Below are 16401 nucleotides of genomic sequence, written 5' to 3'. Positions count from 1 at the left end.
TGGCCGTGTTTGCATCATGGCCGCGCCGGTCTACATGCGAAGGACCGCGATGTGTCGGCCTGGCGATTAAAGTACCCGGCCGTGTTGTTGCGCCTTGTCGCAGCCCATCGGCCGGTTGCCAATAACGCGTCGCCCAACTTTGGGCCGTCGTGGCGGCGAGACTTTGGAGGCTTTTGGGGCGAAATTTGGCCTCAGTCTGTCGCAACAGGGATCGGCCCAGGCCTGGTTGATCCCGAACCCGTCCAGCAGCAACTCCAGCCGGCAACTCTCTATGTTACAATCATGGGAAAAAGAAAAAGAAAAAGAAAAAGAAACTACGAACGCGAGAGGAAAAGGCCCAGGGACAAAAGCAATTCTCATCGAAGACTATCCACCAATACTTTTCCTTCGATACTACGCAGCTGTTCTTCTTTCGTCCCTAATCCGGCTGGTCTGGTCTTTGTCCGCCATGAGGCAGCGCACATGTCTTCTGTTTGCTTGCCGATCTTTGGCCTTAGCGAATGGCGCTCCACCTCCGTCTGTCCTGTCCGGTACAAAGTACATGCACAGACAGCCAGTCTCCCATCATCCATGGATGCTCACACACATTGGCTGATGCCTCTGCGCAGCTCAACGATTTCATGCCAGCTGCAGCAATTCTTGTCGCTTTTTTTTTCTTACTTTGTTCTTTTCATTGAGCGGCCACAGTCATTTTCATCTCACCTCACATTTTCACTCCTTCGACTATCAGTGCTAACCCGCCCTCTTTTTTCCTCTGCAGAATCTGTCTCTAGGGAACAACTTGAAATCTGTCGCCCTACCGCCCCTTGTCCATGCAAGCTTGCCCTGTTCCGTACTAGCGCCCTGCGCCGACCTCTGCCGACAATCTGCCGTCCGACACCGAGTGGCTTGCCGCAAGTACCGCCGCACGTCCGCTCTCCGGGTGAGTACATCGTCCTCTGCCTGCACCGCCTCATCCAGCCGCCCTGCAGCTCTTGTGCATGAACGCCACAGCCACAACCTGAACCCACGCGACATTCGCAACTCGCGTTTCCTGCATCGACGTCACATCCACAGCCCAGAGCTTCCCTTTGTTTTGCTGCGGGTGTCTGGGAATAAACAAACAAGTGACATCTTCGGTTGCTGATGGATTGTCGATAGCCCTAGTGATCAGATACCCGCCCACTCGCCCTGTTTTCTATGATTTGCGTGTGCTGCTGCCTGTACCACTTACCAGCTTGAGGTGGCCAAGATGCAGTCCTGGTCTGGTTCCGGCCAAAACGGTGCGACTGATGGGCACAACTCGTGGCAGTCGGGCTTCGCATATCCCAACCAAGGCAACCAGTTCGATCCCAGCCAGGCGTGGCCACAGCCGGCAGCCGAGCAGGCCTCTTACTCGCACTTGAACCAGCCGGACCCATCAGCCTCCGGCTTCTTCGAGACGCCTCACCAGGGAAATGCCTTCCTCGCCGGGGGCCTTCACTCTGCGGCTCCCAGCCAAACCCCGTTCCATGCTGGCCATGGCGCTCTTTCAATGAATCAGCAGTTCTCGCAGGCGAGCCCCGATGTGATGGACCCTGCCTTTAGTAATATCCACCCCGACTTGTATGGGCACCAGTCAAAGGTCAACCTGGGCGGCGATGGAATGGGCCACATGGGACAGGTTCAGGGCCATCCGCATGCCGCCTCACAAGCATTCACGCAACATGAATTCCAATTCGCCCCCCAAAACGAGCAGCTCTACGATGCGACGGTCCCGTACAACGGCCAGCTGCAGCAGGTGTCCCAGCCAGCTCGTCAAGGAAGCCACACTCCCGTCCAGCAGTTTGATAACTCTCATGGAAGCTTCCCTCAGGGCCACCGGTTCGGACAACCGGGCCAGCCAGCGCCGGTACAACACCAACAGCAGCAGTCGTATCGCCAGGGACAGGCCTTTTCACCAGCACTTGGTGGACAGGGCGACCAGTATCAGTTAAATAGCAGCATCGCCTATCAGCAGCCAAACCCACAGTACAATACCCAGCAGCAGGGATATGCACCGCAGAAGCCGAATGCCTACACGACACCCCCTCAGGGCACGCCAGCACAGCAGACACAGGCTCTTCAGCAGCCTCCCGCGCCCTCTTCCAACCACCAGGCGATGCCAACGACCCGCAGTGCTGCTGCTGCTGCTGCTGCCCAGTATTCAGCAGCCCAGCCGCAGATCAACGCCAGCATCCCCCCTGCTGCTGCTGCCCTTACCACTGCGCAGCCGGCGACAGAAGCAACAAAGAAGAGGAAGCGCGTGACCAAGAGTGTCCCGGAGCCCGTCGTTCAAGAACAACCGATGTATCCGATCGACCTACCACTCGAGACCACTGCGAGAAGAGATGACGAGTCCGAAGCCCTACCTGTCCCCGTACCCACAGCGGAGGAGGCGCAACTCATCGCCCAGTTCGCGAAGCGGAACAAGGCTGCGCAGACCAAGTATCCCACCATCAGGGGGCTTCCCCATCTCGTGTTTGATGGCACCATCAAGCTTCCGGCACCCAAGAGCTACGACAAGCTGTCACCTTGCATTGCACTGCCGTCGCGCAACGATCGTCCCGCAGTTCCCGAGTTGGGGTACCTGCCTTGTGAGATCCAGGGCAAATTCAGCACCCAGTACCGGCCGTCTGCGGACAAGGGTGGCTTGGACGAGCGACGAGCGGAGGCAAGCCAACTGTTGGACGAATATGACCGCTCTATGCAGGCCCTGGGCAAACGAAGGCCCAAGTACACCGAGTATCCACGTATGTCGAGTCCCTATTGTGTACATGAGCGTTATGAGATGCTGACCACGTACAGATGCCTTCAAGGAGCAACTCAAGTCCGACGAAGCTTCGAAGAACAAGGCAGAAAAGAGGGCCAAGAAGGAGCAGGAGGATGACCGAGCGAAGCCGGTAGGTGCTTGTGTATGCCGCAGTTGAAGACTCCGATGACCGCTGACACCCCCTTTATAGATCCGCTCGCCTGTCCGCCCAGCTGATCCCACCGAAGCTGCCGCCTGGGACGCCATCGGCATTGTCCACATCGAAGCTTCTGTTCCTCGTACTAATGCTCTCATCGCTGGAAGAGTCCAGCAGGCTGGTGAATTCTTCATCAAGCTTCGCAGCGAAATGAACAAGGCGAAACTGGACGTGGACAATGCCATCAAAAACAAGGTCCCCGATGCTGAGCTTGCAGAGTTGAAGAAGGAAGCGGAGCAGAAGAAGGAGGCCTTTTATCGGGCCCTCGACGTCACCCTCGAGCATGCTGACGATGGCGTCCTCGACAACCTTGGCGGCCATCAGAAGTTGGTTCTTTCTCTCGTCAACGCCATGATTGCGTCCATCAAGGCCGGCGACTTCTCTGGCAAGTTGCCCAAGGCACTGCTGGAGCTCTTTACGCACTTTCGCATGACTAAGAAGATTGCCGAGACACCAAACTTTGAAACGGTACGAAAGAGGTTTGAGGACAAGGGGGACGACGACGTCAAAGAGATGGCACGCGAAATTGCTGCCAGCATGAAGAGAATCACCAAATCCGACTCGGATACCTCGACGGGCTACACCGGGACTTCTGCGGCGAGCAGAGCGAAAGCTGGCATCAAGCCATCGGCAGATACACCCTCTACCAAGCGGAGCCGAGAAGATGACGCAGACTCCCGGACCGTGAAGAAGATTGCGGTAGAGCCCGGCAACAGCTCGCTGAGCAAGAAACTAGCACAGCCAAAGATTCATCCACCAGCCGCATCGAAAATCGTTGCTGCCAAGACTACTTCGAGTCTCCTCCCTGGCAAGGCACGGCCTGTCCCGAAGCCAGCGGTCAAGTCAGAGGCGGACAGCCCATCAGCGTCCGGCGATGACAAGAGCAAGGTGGACACGAAGAAGCCAGCGACAAAGACGGAACCCGGCAAGGTGGTTGCCACCAAAGTGGAAGCAAAGCCTCACGCCTCAAAGACGGCTCCGATGCAAAGCGCGAGCGCCTCGTCGGGAATCGCCTCTCTACTTGACTCGATCAACGCGCCCAAAGCGCCCGAGGCTCTTGTATCGGTGACCAGAGAAACGAGGGAGTCTAGCACTCCAGAGGACCCGGAAGAGAAGGCGAAGCGGCTCCGAAAGGAGGCTCGGAGGAAGCTCAGGGTCAATTGGAAGTCGGATGAGGAGCTTGTGCAAGTCAGGATTTTCCACAAGGACGATGAAGAAGACGAGGGCAGAGAGGGCAACATGATCCGGGACGCAGCCGATGACCGTTCCGAAGGCATGGTTCTCAAGCAGCGTGCCAACGTCGACGAGGATGAGGATGATGATGACATTCCTTACCAACCTTGGCTGGGCCCCGTGGCGACGGACTTTACGGTGCTCCCCGACGACGTACGGAGCAAGAGCTTCGTTACGCGTGGCGGCACGGTGACATTTGCAACCGACGAGCAGCAGCGCATCGCGGAGAGGGAGCAGAGAGAGCTGATGGCCATTTACACCGACGTCAACGACATCCCCGCGACGCCCAAGTCTCCTCTCCCAGAGGCGGCAACGCCGAACCACGAGCCCAAGACGGCCTATCTACCCCGCGAACACCCTCAGTTCGAAGAAATCCAGCTTCGATGGCGAGACGAGCAGCAGTACGGACCGGACGAGGCGTTACGCTCCGCTATGAAGCGGCTCGATGCCAGAAACAGTCCTTCCAGCAAGCTTGACTCTATTCTGGGCCGGCTTCAGGGCGGTGCGTCGGCGTCAACGTCGTCGTCCCAGCATGTGCCTCTGATGCAGAGCCGGCAGGCGCAGCTTCAACTGCCGCTCCTCTTGGGACCCTCAGCAGAGGCACTTGTTCTCGCACTTCTTCAGTCGGACAAGGTCAAGGCTTGGCGAGATGCGAACCCAATGTCCTACGGGGACACCGTGCGCCCCTACAACTACACAGATCCCACAGTACGACTTAATGCAAACGCCATCGAGGAGGTCGCGCGGGTGTTGATTGGGAAACCGTTTCCTGCAACGTCGCCTCCAGAGTGGCTTTCGTTTGACCAAGAGAGAGTCCGCGAATGGTGGTTTGGATACAACAAGGAGGTTGCGGCCAGGCAGAAGAAGGAGGAGGAGGCACGAGCGCGGGCAGAGGCCGAAGCAAACGCCCTCAAGATTGCTGCTGCTGCTGCTGCTGCCGCCGCGTCGAACAACAACCTCTCACAAGACTGGGCGGCGCAATACGCGCAACATCAGAGCTATGCTCCGTACATGGCACTGCTGCAGCAGATGACGGGCGGTCAGCACCAGGCTATTCCCCAGCTTCCTTCGGCAGCCCCAGCAGTGCCCCAGATTCCCGACGGCCAGCTGCAGTCGATTCTCGCAGCCATCAACCAGCCTCAGCAGGCTGCTGCCATGCAAGCCGCGAACCTCACCAGTTACCTGAACCCGAACGACCCCTCTTACCAGCAGCTCATGATGCTCACGCAAATGGCACAAGGCCAGCAGCCGCCGCCTCCGCCGCCGCCGCCTCCATCATATGACCACAGAGGCGAGCGCGGCGATCGAGGAGATCGAGACCGTGGCGACCGGGGTGACCGGGGTGACCGAGGGGATCGCGACTGGGATCGGAACGACAACCCGAGAGGCGACCATGGAAAGGAGGGCAGGAAGAAGAAGGGCACGTTGCCGCCCCATAAGCCTGCTAACAAAGCTCTGATAGGGACCAAGCCATGTACCTTCTGGCAGCAAGGCAAATGTGCTCGAGGTGATAAGTGCACCTTTCGACACGGCTGAACGGCTTTTCTTCATCCCTTTACTTTGTTCTTCTAAGGATTTACGCGTTGATACACATAGAAAAAGCAAAACAAGCAGCGTGGGCACGGGGCTCGAAAACGTTTCATTATGGGCAGCGGAATGCTGGAAAACATGACTGGCGTTTGACGTTTTAGAGCGGCGGACAGTATTCAGGGGGGTTCAAGAATCCGGCAAAGAGATGGGCGCAATTTGCATGCCTGTATACTAGATATGAGGTCTTTTCTCTTTCTCTTCTTCTTTTCATCTGCCTAGTCGAACTTTTTTTTTTTTTTTTTTTTGGTGGAACAGTAGGTAGTTACAGTTATACCAGTGCCTACATATAAATATTCATGCACACACCTTGCACACATCTTTTCCCCATAAGCGACACCTCGCATCGTCAGAGTGCTTATTTATGGCATTGTGAATCATGATAATTGTAAGCTGTGGCAGACCCATCATCCTCTCTTCCTACTCTACTCAGCAGCCTCCATGACGGTATCTGCACCCCCGGCCCCAGCGGCGGCGCCGGGTCTCTGGATGAGGCCCCTGAGGCTCAAGTCGTAGACGACGTCCTCGACCCTCTTGACCTCGTACTTTACGCCGTCGGCGCGCTTGCGGATGATGTCGTTTTTGAGGTTGAGCAGCTGGAATCCGGCGAAGAGGTCCTTGACGAAGGCGCTGATTGTGAGGGGCAGCTGGAAGTCGCCGAGGGTGACTGCGTTTGTGGCGAGGCGGGCGAGGTCCGAGGTGAGGTCCGCGAGGGAGAGGAGGTATTCTTCTATGGTGAGGTGGAAGGCGTCGCGGGATTTGAGGTTGGTTGGGACTTTTGTTGTGGGCTTTTATCAGCTTTGCGTGGTCTCTCTTTTTTCGTTTTCGGAGATATGGGGGCGAAGGTATAGGATAAGGAGTGAGAANTATGGCTGGACGGCTGGAGGGACAGGGGACGAATGGGGGGAAGAGAGGGAGAAGAGGAGATGATGTCTATGAGTCTGAGAAGAGAAGTACCGGAAAAGATGGCGCCGACTTCTTCGAGGGTGAGAAGGCGGCCTATTTCAGCTTCCTTGGAAGAGGCCGAAGAAGAAGAAGCTGCTGCTTCAGAGGCTTGCTCTGACTCGGGGGCTTTGGGCGGGAAGCCGCCTAGCCAGGCGCAGTAGATTGCTGTGCCGATGGCGTGCTGGACGGAGCGCGTCCATTTGTAGTTGTATCTTTGAACAAGACACAGAAAAAGTCAGCATGAGATGCTGATGCCTTGGAGGAAAGGAGAGACAATTACTTGTAGTATGGGTGCTGGGAGGCGACCTTGTCGAGCTCGCTGATGATGGCGGCTTCATCCTTGACGGCGGCTTCGACTTGGGCTACGAGTTGGGGGTCTGTTTGATCATGAGGTAAGCATGAGATTTCTGAGCTTGGGGAGCATGTAGAGAGGTGAGAGAGAGGATTCACAGCGTGAGCGAGGCGTCGAGTGAACGCGGGAGAGCAGGCCCTGGGCCGTGGCGACGGAGCGGTCGAGGCGCTGGACGAGCTGCGCGAGGGTGTCGCGGATCTGGGTCTCTTCCTCGAGCTTGGCTTCGAGGGAGGCGAAGATGGAGGGGTCGAGGAGCGTTGGCGGGGGGGCGGCCATGGTTGATTGCTGTTGATTTGTTTTTGTTTGTGATGAGATTTTTTCGTGAGGATTTGGGGTGGATGAGAGATGGCTTGGGAGAGGTATGATGTGGCAGCAGATTTTTTTACGTCTTCACGTTATTCGTAGGATAGTGATGCGATGGGATTTGGGCTTGGAGATGAAAGGACGTCGTTGAGGCTGCATTGGACGGCTGATGGCAGAAATTTACGGTTGGAGAAGGCTACATACGTCAAGAGGTTGCATCAAGATTCTACGCGTCTCAACAGAACTTGAACATGCACATTTCACGCGTTTCTCACGACGGAGGTTCAACACCATCATAAGAACGTCTCTTCTTCACCACCAGGGCAAGCCCCAGCAGGCAATGAAAAGAGGTCGCGTCACCTGGAGGCAGTGTAATACCAGGGACACTGTGGGAGGAATCATGCGCAAGCACAGAGGAAACCTCCCGGGGGCCAAAAATAAGAATAATCACGATTGGTCTCCTTAGAGACCTTTCAGAGATTAAACTGAAAAGAACAGATACTACACTTGATCTAAGCCAAAAGGCAAAGAGAGCTAAAGAAGAAAAGAAGAAAAAAGATTCTAAAAATGCGCGCGGGCTGCGACGAGTTTTATAGACCTCGTTGGGCGGTGAGCGCGGCGATGGGCAGGTGGGGCGGCAGAATGGGTGTGACGGGGGGGTTAAGCTGGTGGGGGTTGGGTGAGTTTGGGGGTGGGCAACCGATTGCTGCCTAGACGGAAGAGAATAGTGCATGACAGTAGTAGAGGGCTACCCTGTTGCTGGAGGTGAATTGCTGGGACGGCGATACTTCTGTGTCTGGTGGCTGATGATGGTTTTGGTCTCAATGAAGGGAAAGTGGATTGACGTCGTATATGGGCTTGAATGACTATGCGATAATATGGCGTTGATACTACTACTGCTCCTCGAATGGCATATGCCCAGCATCACGAGAAATGAATGGAAACACTTGACAAAGAACTACATATTGTTGGAGATTGGAAGCTCCAACAGAGACCAATGAATTATAGAAGGCCCCGAAGATGCCTTTTGGAGACGAACTTGCCCGTACTCAAAAGGCTGGAGCCAAGACGTTGCTGAGCGGCACTTATTCCGCCACTCCTTCGATAAAGTATCACGTACCTTTGGAACACCACTAATCTCCTCCCTTTGTGCAACCAGCCAACGAGCAAACACGCAGACCTTCAAAAACGACTCTCGCACTCCAGCCACCACCCGGGCTCTCAAGTCCCGACCAAGTGAAGGCCAGAGCAGTAGCATGAGCAGCAGCATTTGGCCGTGGCCGTGTGAAGACGGGATACGACTCCATGCAGGCGTCCACCTGATACCAGCGTCGACAACCCTCGCGGCCTTCCAATCCTTCCAGAAACCGAGTGCCGTCTCCCTACAGCGTCTACAAGCCCTCCCTTGTCTCGGAGACCCCGAAGCCTCCAGCCCATCGTCAGACAGCTGAACGGATACCTGCATTCCTTCCCACAGAGGCGTCGAACCATCAGACTCCTTTATTGGACCCTTCTGCAAGGCACCGGAGCTTCTCTACGGGCTCACCTGCACGGAAAAGCACACAAAATGCAGAAACTTCCCGAACGTGAGCCTCATCTCACCGCGGGAGAGTGCAGGAGGGAGCTTCGATGCAAGGGGGAACAATCATTTACGCTAGTATTGTTCTCGAGGACGCTCACCATGTGGTGAGTGAGGCTGGGATAATACCAAGCCTTGCAAGCGGCAAAAGAGGTGTGTCCTTGGATGTGATGATCCTTCTCGTGAAGCACTGTGAACTGAATATCGAAATAAATGCCATATGTCTTCAAGTTTGCAGAATACTTAAAAAGGCCTCGATACCATTCGAATTCCCACTGCTGCATCACACTTCTCTCCAAGAGGCCAGCCTCCCCCTCAACTAGCTCTCCTCAAACGGCATCCCACAGCAAACGCCAACATGAAAGCCTGCTTGCTCTTCCTGGGCATCACTGCCCTGGTCACAGCAAACCCAATCATGAGACCGTCCCCTGAAACTCCAGATGGAGTCCAGACGATCCAGCTTGCCAAAATCTCCATCGCCCTGCAGCCAGAGTGCCGAGAGCTCCTCGAGCAAGCACTTCATCACCTCTCCGACCCCTCAAGCCCACGGTATGGCCATTACCTTGGCCGCGAAGAAGCCAAAGCTCTGCTCCGCCCTCGGCAAGAGTCCACGGATGCCGTCAAGCGGTGGCTGACCCGGGCTGGTGTCCGCGCTGAAGATGTTTGGACTGATGGGCAGTTCATCCACGTGCAGACGCTCGCTGAGAAGGCTCAGACTCTGTTGAGCTTGAATTACAACTCCACTTTAGGTTCACAGACAATAGCAATTTCTTCCCTGCCTGAAAAGATACGGAGCCATGTCATGACCGTTCTGTATGCTCCGGTCCAACAGTCACCGCCGGGCAATGCAGACAAATCGAGGGCGCCTTTTACAGGCTCAGAGTCAGAACAAGGCCCTCTCGACCAACTATGGACAGAGGCAGACTGGGAGGAATGCAAGACGACGATAACCCCGGGCTGCTTGAAAAGGCTGTATCACGTCGACACCTACCATGCAAAGCACGAGAGCAGCAATCTTCTTGGCATCGTGGGCTTCAGTGGGGTGTGTTCTAGCAATCATTCCACTTTCCATGGCGAAACTAACGTAGCGATTCAGCAAGCGGCTCAGTACGACGAACTCGACAAGTTTCTCCACGACTTTGCGCCCTACTCTGCCAACGCCAACTTCTCCATCGAGTCCGTCAATGGAGGGCAGAGCCCCCAGGGGATGAACGAGCCGGCGAGCGAAGCCAATGGGGATATCCAGTACGCTGTTGCAATGGGCTACGATGTTCCCGTTCGCTTTTACGCGGTCGGTGGCGAGAACCACGACATTATCCCGGATCTGGAGTAAGTTGACGAGTTCTAAACCTGTGAAACGCCGTAAAACCCGTGCTGATGACAAGTTACCACAGCCTAGTCAATAGAGAGGAACAGTCACTTGAGCCCTTTCTCGAATTCGCCAGCCACCTCCTCAACCTCGACGATGACAACCTCCCCAAAGTGATCTCCATCTCATACGGCGCCAACGAACAGCTCTTCCCCAGGCCCTACGCCCAGCAAGTCTGCGACATGTTTGGCCAGCTCGGCACCCGCGGCGTCTCCATCGTGGTGGCCTCTGGCGATCTGGGCCCCGGCATATCATGCCAATCAAACGACGGTTCAGCGAGGCCCAGGTTCATGCCCTCGTTTCCCGCAACGTGCCCCTACGTGACGAGCGTGGGGTCGACGCACGGCATCGGCCCGGAAGTGGCAGCGAACTTTTCGTCGGGCGGCTTTTCAGACTACTTTGCTCGTCCGACGTGGCAGAATAGAGCGGTTGGTACGTACCTTGGGCTGCGTGGCGAGGAGTGGAAGGGCTACTATGACCCTACCGGGAGAGGGTTCCCTGATGTAGCTGCCCAGGGGGTGAATTTCCGGTTCAGGGCTCACGGGAACGAGAGCTTGACCTCTGGGACAAGGTATGATCTCAGAAATGCCATGCTTTGCTTGATGTGGAGAGAGAGAGGGGGGGGGGGCTCCTATGACTGACAGAACACCGATAGCCTCTCTTCGCCTGTATTTGCCGCTCTCATCGCCCTGCTCAACGACCATCGATCCAAGCGCGGCCTACCGTCCATGGGATTCCTGAACCCCTGGATCTACAACATCGGCAGCCACGCTTTCACAGAGTACGTTTGCTTCCCCCCACTCCAATAAGACCACGCAGTATGACTGACCCCTTGCATCACAGCATCACCGAGTCCAAATCCATGGGATGCCCGGGAAAGAGCATCGAAGGACTCAAGTCGCCCAAGATCACCAACGCAGGCTGGAGCGCCGTGCCTGGATGGGATCCGGTGACGGGATGGGGCACGCCGCTGTTTGACCGGTTGCTGAACCTGTCTGTGGTGTAGGAGGAGGTGATGGTGGAATGGCAACCTTGGGATTCTGGAGCCTCGCTAGAGGACATTGCAACTTATGCTCGTAGAACAGATGTAGCAATTTTATCCATGGAGAAGTTGTCCTTCGGCTCGCTGGGCGATCCATATCACTTAGGTCTAATGCGCGTATCGTTTATCAGATCCAGCTGCGACAACTTCGCCTGTCGTGAGACACGTTAAAAATGCTGTCAAAGAAGGAAAGACTAGAGCCGCGGCTATGCCAGGTGCAGACGGCAACCTCTTTCGCTATTGTATGCGGCTCCGACCAAGATGCCTCTGATCAATCACAGTCACTGTATGAACGTATTGACAAGCGTTTGTTTGCCATGGCATCTAGGTAGTTGAATTTGCCTTCTAACAAGAAGATGAACCCTGCAGCACAAAGTCTGCCTTTCTAAATATACAGCATGTTCTAGTTTCTCTAAAAAAAAGAACGGTAACGAGAAAAGAGGAAAGAAAGACAAGTGGAATCTATCATCGCCCGCACGCTGAGTCCATGAAATAAGTCCTGTGTCGTCTCTAGAACAACCACGCCCCGTTTTCGTCTAACGCAGAAAAGAAGTGGTATCTCTTGTTCCTCCTAAAAAGAGAAACGAAATAGCGTAGAAAAAAAGAGAAAAACAATGACAGCCGAATTAATCCTGGCCACTTTCATCTTCTCTTGTTCTTTGCTTTTCTTCTTCTGCCGTGATGGCATCCGCTCTCTTCATTCCTTTATTCGTTCGTGCCCTCTTCTTCCCAAAAGCTTGCTTTTTATGTATCCCCAAACGCCGCGCCAGAAAAGAAACAAGAAAATGAAACCGAAGATGTATGCCGCCGCCGTAATGGTTTCCCGAACAAAGGAAAGATGTGGATATAAACACAAGGTTCGTTCGTCATAGTGGAGATGGTTGTTTGTTGTTGTTGTTGAGTTGTGGTTGTAGAGTCGTTGTGCTTCGAAAGCAGGACAGGAGAGGCAGGCTGTCGATGGTCATGACTCATCAAGACATCAAGACCACACTCTGCTGCTGCAGCTTCTCCTTCTCCTCCGCAAACACAATCCGGCTCATCTCGAGGACGCGCTCGAAGCCCTCGCGGCCCTTGACGGCGTTCTCCTTGAAGCGCGTGCACAGCGTGTCCTCGATGCTGTTCTTGATGCGCTGCCAGCCGCCGCACAGCGCCGTGATGCGGGCGCTCTGCAAGAACTGCGTCTGGCGGTCGCTCAGCGGGCGGTAGACGACCTCCTCCTGGACGCGCACCAGGTTGCTCCACGTCAGGTTCTGGCTGACCATTGTCACCGTCTTGCTGCGCGGGTCGACGTAGCTGGCCTCGTAGACGAAGCTCTCCTCCATGTTGCCGCCCAGCAGCGACTTGATCCAGTCGGGCGCCGCCTGCTTGCATGTGATGAGGCGCTCGGTGCGGAGGACGCCCGTGTCCGGGTCGACGCGGCGCGAGAGGGTGTCGACGGCGATGACGTGCTCGGATTTGTTGTTCCACGGGCCGTACTTGCGCCAGTTGGCCGTGGAGACTTCGTCCCACGAGTAGTCGTAGGTGACGGAGTTGGAAAAGACCTTCATGTCTTTTTTTTTTTTTTTCCCGCTTTTCTTGTTGTTGTTCTCTCTAGTGCGAAGTGATGTCGTATTAAACGATCGAAGTGGTGGTGGAGAGATAAAGAATGTATTCCTTGTTGATCAAAAGAGGTGAAGAGGATTCGCGGTGGAAAAAAAAAAAGGGTTGACGGTTGGTTATATCGAGAAGCTCCGATTCGGGTGGCGGGTCAGAAGGCGAATCAAATCCAATCAATTTCGTCAATGTTATCAGGCTAGGGCAAACGATCAGCCCCGTCGCGTGCGAGCCTCAAGGATGTCCGATCAAGGGGGGGTCCGATCCAGGAAAGTTTCTAAAAACGGAATAGAAAAGAGACACAAAGAGATTCGCCGTCTATGATGTAAAGCAAACAGCTTCCTTGGTCCTGAATCGATCAGCTGGAAATGGAAAACAAGAAACAAGAATCCGGGGTTTGGGGAAGCTCGTGCAATGTTATATAAAAATGGAGAGGCCGGGGAAAAGCGAAATGGGATAAGAAAAAAAAGTTCTAGTCAGCCATGCGGTTTTTTTCCTCCTTTCGGAGGACGGACGGGAGGCTTGGGGAAATGCGGCGGCATGTGAAGAGGAGCCTCTTTTCGGCATCGGAGCGAGCGACTTCGCCGGAAAAGAGATTTTTTTTTAGCGGGCTGCTCTCAATCCTCTACCTCTCTGCACAGGCGCCCATGGACTTACTAGTAAGACCAGCTATCGATAGGCTATCCCGTAACCGGAAGCCACTTGCCACGCATCGGGTTAGATCGCGTCATGGAGCGAGAAATCTTCGGGGACGGTGGAAACCGGAGGCGCATCTGATTGGATCATCGGCGGTGCGGGAATCGGCAAGAACTTGTTCACATATGGTGACCTGCGACAAAGAGAGGAGGAGAAGGTACGAAAGTACGAGATTGGGCCGGTGGAAGGGGAAGGAGGGGAGGAGAAAGCAAGGGCAGCCACGGCCCGGCGGTCCCAGTTTCTCGGCTCGGTTCAATCACCGCTTCGACTTGGAAGCTGGCAGAAGAATCGTGGCGAGGCGCATCGGCTGGACCGCCAACAAAGGGCCAACAAGGCGGTGGCGAGGGCGGTGACGATGGACGATCCCGTCATCGAGCATCGCTCATTGGTTAGGACTTTGATCGGGGAAGAATGCTGTCTGTTTGTCCAAGGTCTTTTGCTGGCAATTCAATTAGGGGAGTTGTTTTCGATCCCGGGGAAGGCCGTTTCCAGATCGATCTAGAATCCATAGCGCCGTTACTTCCCGTCTTTCTCCTCACGAGGGCTTGCTTCGCTTGTATGGAGGTTCGGCACTTTTACTACGCTCCGCGAGACAAGATCAGGTTTGATACATAGGGCTGCAGACAACAATTATGGGATCAAGGTGCAATCATGTCGTAACAACTTGCATTCATCTCAGATGCTAGGTGCTTTTCACAGTCTCATCCTGGTAGCAGAGATAGACAACCATAGTATATGCCCGCCATAGATCCCCTACTCCTCAAGAGCAGCAGCACTCTGCACAATGGTGCTACACCCTGACTTATCTCTGCCCCCCCCTGAGCTGACTATCAAGAATGTCGTGTTCCAGAAATCCATCTTGACTCTAGTAGTCGTCTCCGCGGCTGATGACCTCCTTCACGGTGGGTCGGATAAGTATAGTCTACCGTCAGTGCATTAGCATGTGTGCGTCTCGTGTGTGTCGTGTGCTCCTCCTGCGTGTTTCTAGAAGAGACGGGACGAGAACTTACGTGCTCATACTGAGCGGTGTACGAGCCCTTCTTATCACACAAGGGCGGGTACGCCTCGACAATGTCGTTCTGCACCAGGCTGTTGAGCTGTAGCAGAAACACGTCAGCATCGCGGAACGTCGGCAATAGGGGGTTAAGGGGTCTAAGGGGGTGTTGAAAGGATATCAGCACGTACACCCAACAGGTACTTCTCCTGGCCGAGGCGGTCGAGGTACCGCCTGCAGAACGGCAGCGTTCCAAAGTTCTTGTTAATCACGTTGAGCAGCGCCTTGGCCGAGCTCAGCCGCAGGTCGACGTGCTGCACGTCGCCGACCTTTGCGTAGTGCGACACCTCGCCGTCGTCGCGCACGTAGCCGTTGCCCGTGCTGCCAAATGTCTCAATGGCAAACACGTCGCCCTCCTCCATCTTGGTCTGGTCGTTGCTCTTGACGATGGGCACCGCCTTGGTGCCGTGGATGCTGTACGGCAGGATCGTGTGGCCCGTCAGGTTGCGGATGCTCTTGACCGGGTACGTGGTGCCGTCAATCTCGACCTCGAAGCTCTCCATGACCTCCTGGATGACGCCGCCAATCTCGCCCACGCGCGCGTCGATGCCGGCCTCGCGCACGCCGGCGTTTGTGGCCTCGCGCACGGCCTGCAGCAGGGGGTCGTACTTGGGCTCAAACGCCACGGTGAAGGCGGAATCGACAATCTTGCCGTTGACGTGGACGCCAAAGTCCACCTTCATGACGTCGTTCTGCTGCAGCACCATCTTGTTGCCCGCGTTGGGCGTGTAGTGCGCCGCGCAGTGGTTCAGGCTGAGGCCGCACGGGAAGCCCATGCCCGCGATGTGCGCGTCGCCCTCCTCGAGGCCCGGGTGGCCCGTCAGCGCGCGCACGCTGTCCTCGATGGTCTCGGCAATCTCCGTCAGCGTCTGGCCGGGCCTGATGACCTTTTGCGCGTACTGCCGCACCTGGCGGTGCACTTCGGCGGCCTCGCGGTAGTCGGCCAGGAAGTCGCTGTTGAGGCTGTCCAGGTGGCGCTTCTCCTCGCTGGTCGTGCGGTACCTGTTCTCGTCCTTGTACTCGACCTCCTCGCCCTTGGGATACGTCTTGTTGGGGAACAGCTGGCTGACCATTACGCGGGGAGGCTCCGTCTGGCTGGTCGGCGCCTTCTTCTTCTTCTTGGGCTTTCTCTTCTTCTTCTTCTTGGCGGCGCCGGTGGCAGAGGGTTCTTCCGCCTCGTCCTCGGAGTCATCGCCTTCGTGGGCGTCTTCGGCTTGGCCGTTGGCCGAGTTCCCAGCCTGGCCCGCCGGCTGGGCACCTTCGGCCACTGTGTTTGTCGACAGTAAGTAACGTGGCTGCAGAGAATCTGTTGCAGAACTGCAGTTTCTCACCTTTCAGCTCCTTGAGAGCCTCAGTGGGAACTTGCGCTGCCATCTTGGCCAACTTGCGTCGATGTCGTGTGTGAGGTTTCAAGCGATCAAAATTTGGCAGAGGGGCTCTGCAGCCGTCGAAACCCCGCCATGCGTGCTGACAAAAATGGGTGCACCAACTGAGCGTCACCATCACGGCTAAATTGTATGACACAGTGATTTGCCTATTCTGTCCTGCCTCGGCTGAATGACATCAATGCTTGCCGCAGCCATCGACGGACAGGGCTTATCAATTGATTCTACAAGGAATACTTTCGTCTACTCCAATTAGATGCCATATTTTATCTTTATTTATACAGTCGACTTCAATGT

At 55.5% G+C, this 16401-nt stretch overlaps 6 protein-coding genes across 6 annotated transcripts; 3 read left to right on the top strand and 3 right to left on the bottom strand.

Annotated features, from left to right (window-relative positions):
* Positions 1-1231: 1231 nt before the first annotated feature.
* On the top strand, positions 1232-5735 carry CCMA1212_001179 (uncharacterized protein; the record flags this gene model as incomplete). Its single annotated transcript, XM_073698613.1, has 3 exons — positions 1232-2750; positions 2806-2900; positions 2961-5735. 3 exons carry the CDS (start codon positions 1232-1234, stop codon positions 5733-5735), a joined length of 4389 nt encoding a protein of 1462 aa, XP_073563940.1.
* Positions 5736-6211: 476 nt separating this feature from the next.
* CCMA1212_001178 (Translin) lies at positions 6212-7559 on the bottom strand (the record flags this gene model as incomplete). The annotated part of the gene is made up of 4 exons (XM_073698612.1): positions 7182-7559; positions 7012-7108; positions 6744-6943; positions 6212-6561 (listed from the first exon to the last, which is right to left on the bottom strand). Exons 1-4 carry the CDS (start codon positions 7357-7359, stop codon positions 6212-6214), a joined length of 825 nt encoding a protein of 274 aa, XP_073563941.1. The 5' UTR covers positions 7360-7559.
* A 1764-nt stretch (positions 7560-9323) lies between these two features.
* Positions 9324-11340, top strand: CCMA1212_001177 (putative tripeptidyl-peptidase SED2; the record flags this gene model as incomplete). Its single annotated transcript, XM_073698611.1, has 5 exons — positions 9324-10007; positions 10062-10294; positions 10360-10905; positions 10990-11115; positions 11178-11340. The coding sequence occupies 5 exons, from the start codon at positions 9324-9326 to the stop codon at positions 11338-11340; spliced, it is 1752 nt and encodes a 583-aa protein (XP_073563946.1).
* A 1007-nt stretch (positions 11341-12347) lies between these two features.
* On the bottom strand, positions 12348-12923 carry CCMA1212_001176 (Protein UPS2; the record flags this gene model as incomplete). Its single annotated transcript, XM_073698610.1, has 1 exon — positions 12348-12923. The coding sequence occupies one exon, from the start codon at positions 12921-12923 to the stop codon at positions 12348-12350; it is 576 nt and encodes a 191-aa protein (XP_073563947.1).
* Positions 12924-13616: 693 nt separating this feature from the next.
* On the top strand, positions 13617-14167 carry CCMA1212_001175 (uncharacterized protein; the record flags this gene model as incomplete). The annotated part of the gene is made up of 2 exons (XM_073698609.1): positions 13617-13822; positions 13942-14167. The coding sequence occupies 2 exons, from the start codon at positions 13617-13619 to the stop codon at positions 14165-14167; spliced, it is 432 nt and encodes a 143-aa protein (XP_073563948.1).
* Positions 14168-14530: 363 nt separating this feature from the next.
* On the bottom strand, positions 14531-16093 carry CCMA1212_001174 (Methionine aminopeptidase 2-1; the record flags this gene model as incomplete). The annotated part of the gene is made up of 4 exons (XM_073698608.1): positions 14531-14587; positions 14676-14762; positions 14851-15986; positions 16051-16093. The coding sequence occupies 4 exons, from the start codon at positions 16091-16093 to the stop codon at positions 14531-14533; spliced, it is 1323 nt and encodes a 440-aa protein (XP_073563949.1).
* Positions 16094-16401: the final 308 nt, after the last annotated feature.

The sequence above is a fragment of the Trichoderma ghanense genome (assembly GCF_004382785.1).
Source record: "Trichoderma ghanense strain CCMA-1212 chromosome Unknown scaffold_0, whole genome shotgun sequence".
NCBI classification, from domain to species: Eukaryota; Fungi; Ascomycota; class Sordariomycetes; order Hypocreales; family Hypocreaceae; genus Trichoderma; species Trichoderma ghanense.
This window is presented reverse-complemented; position numbering and strand designations above follow the sequence as displayed.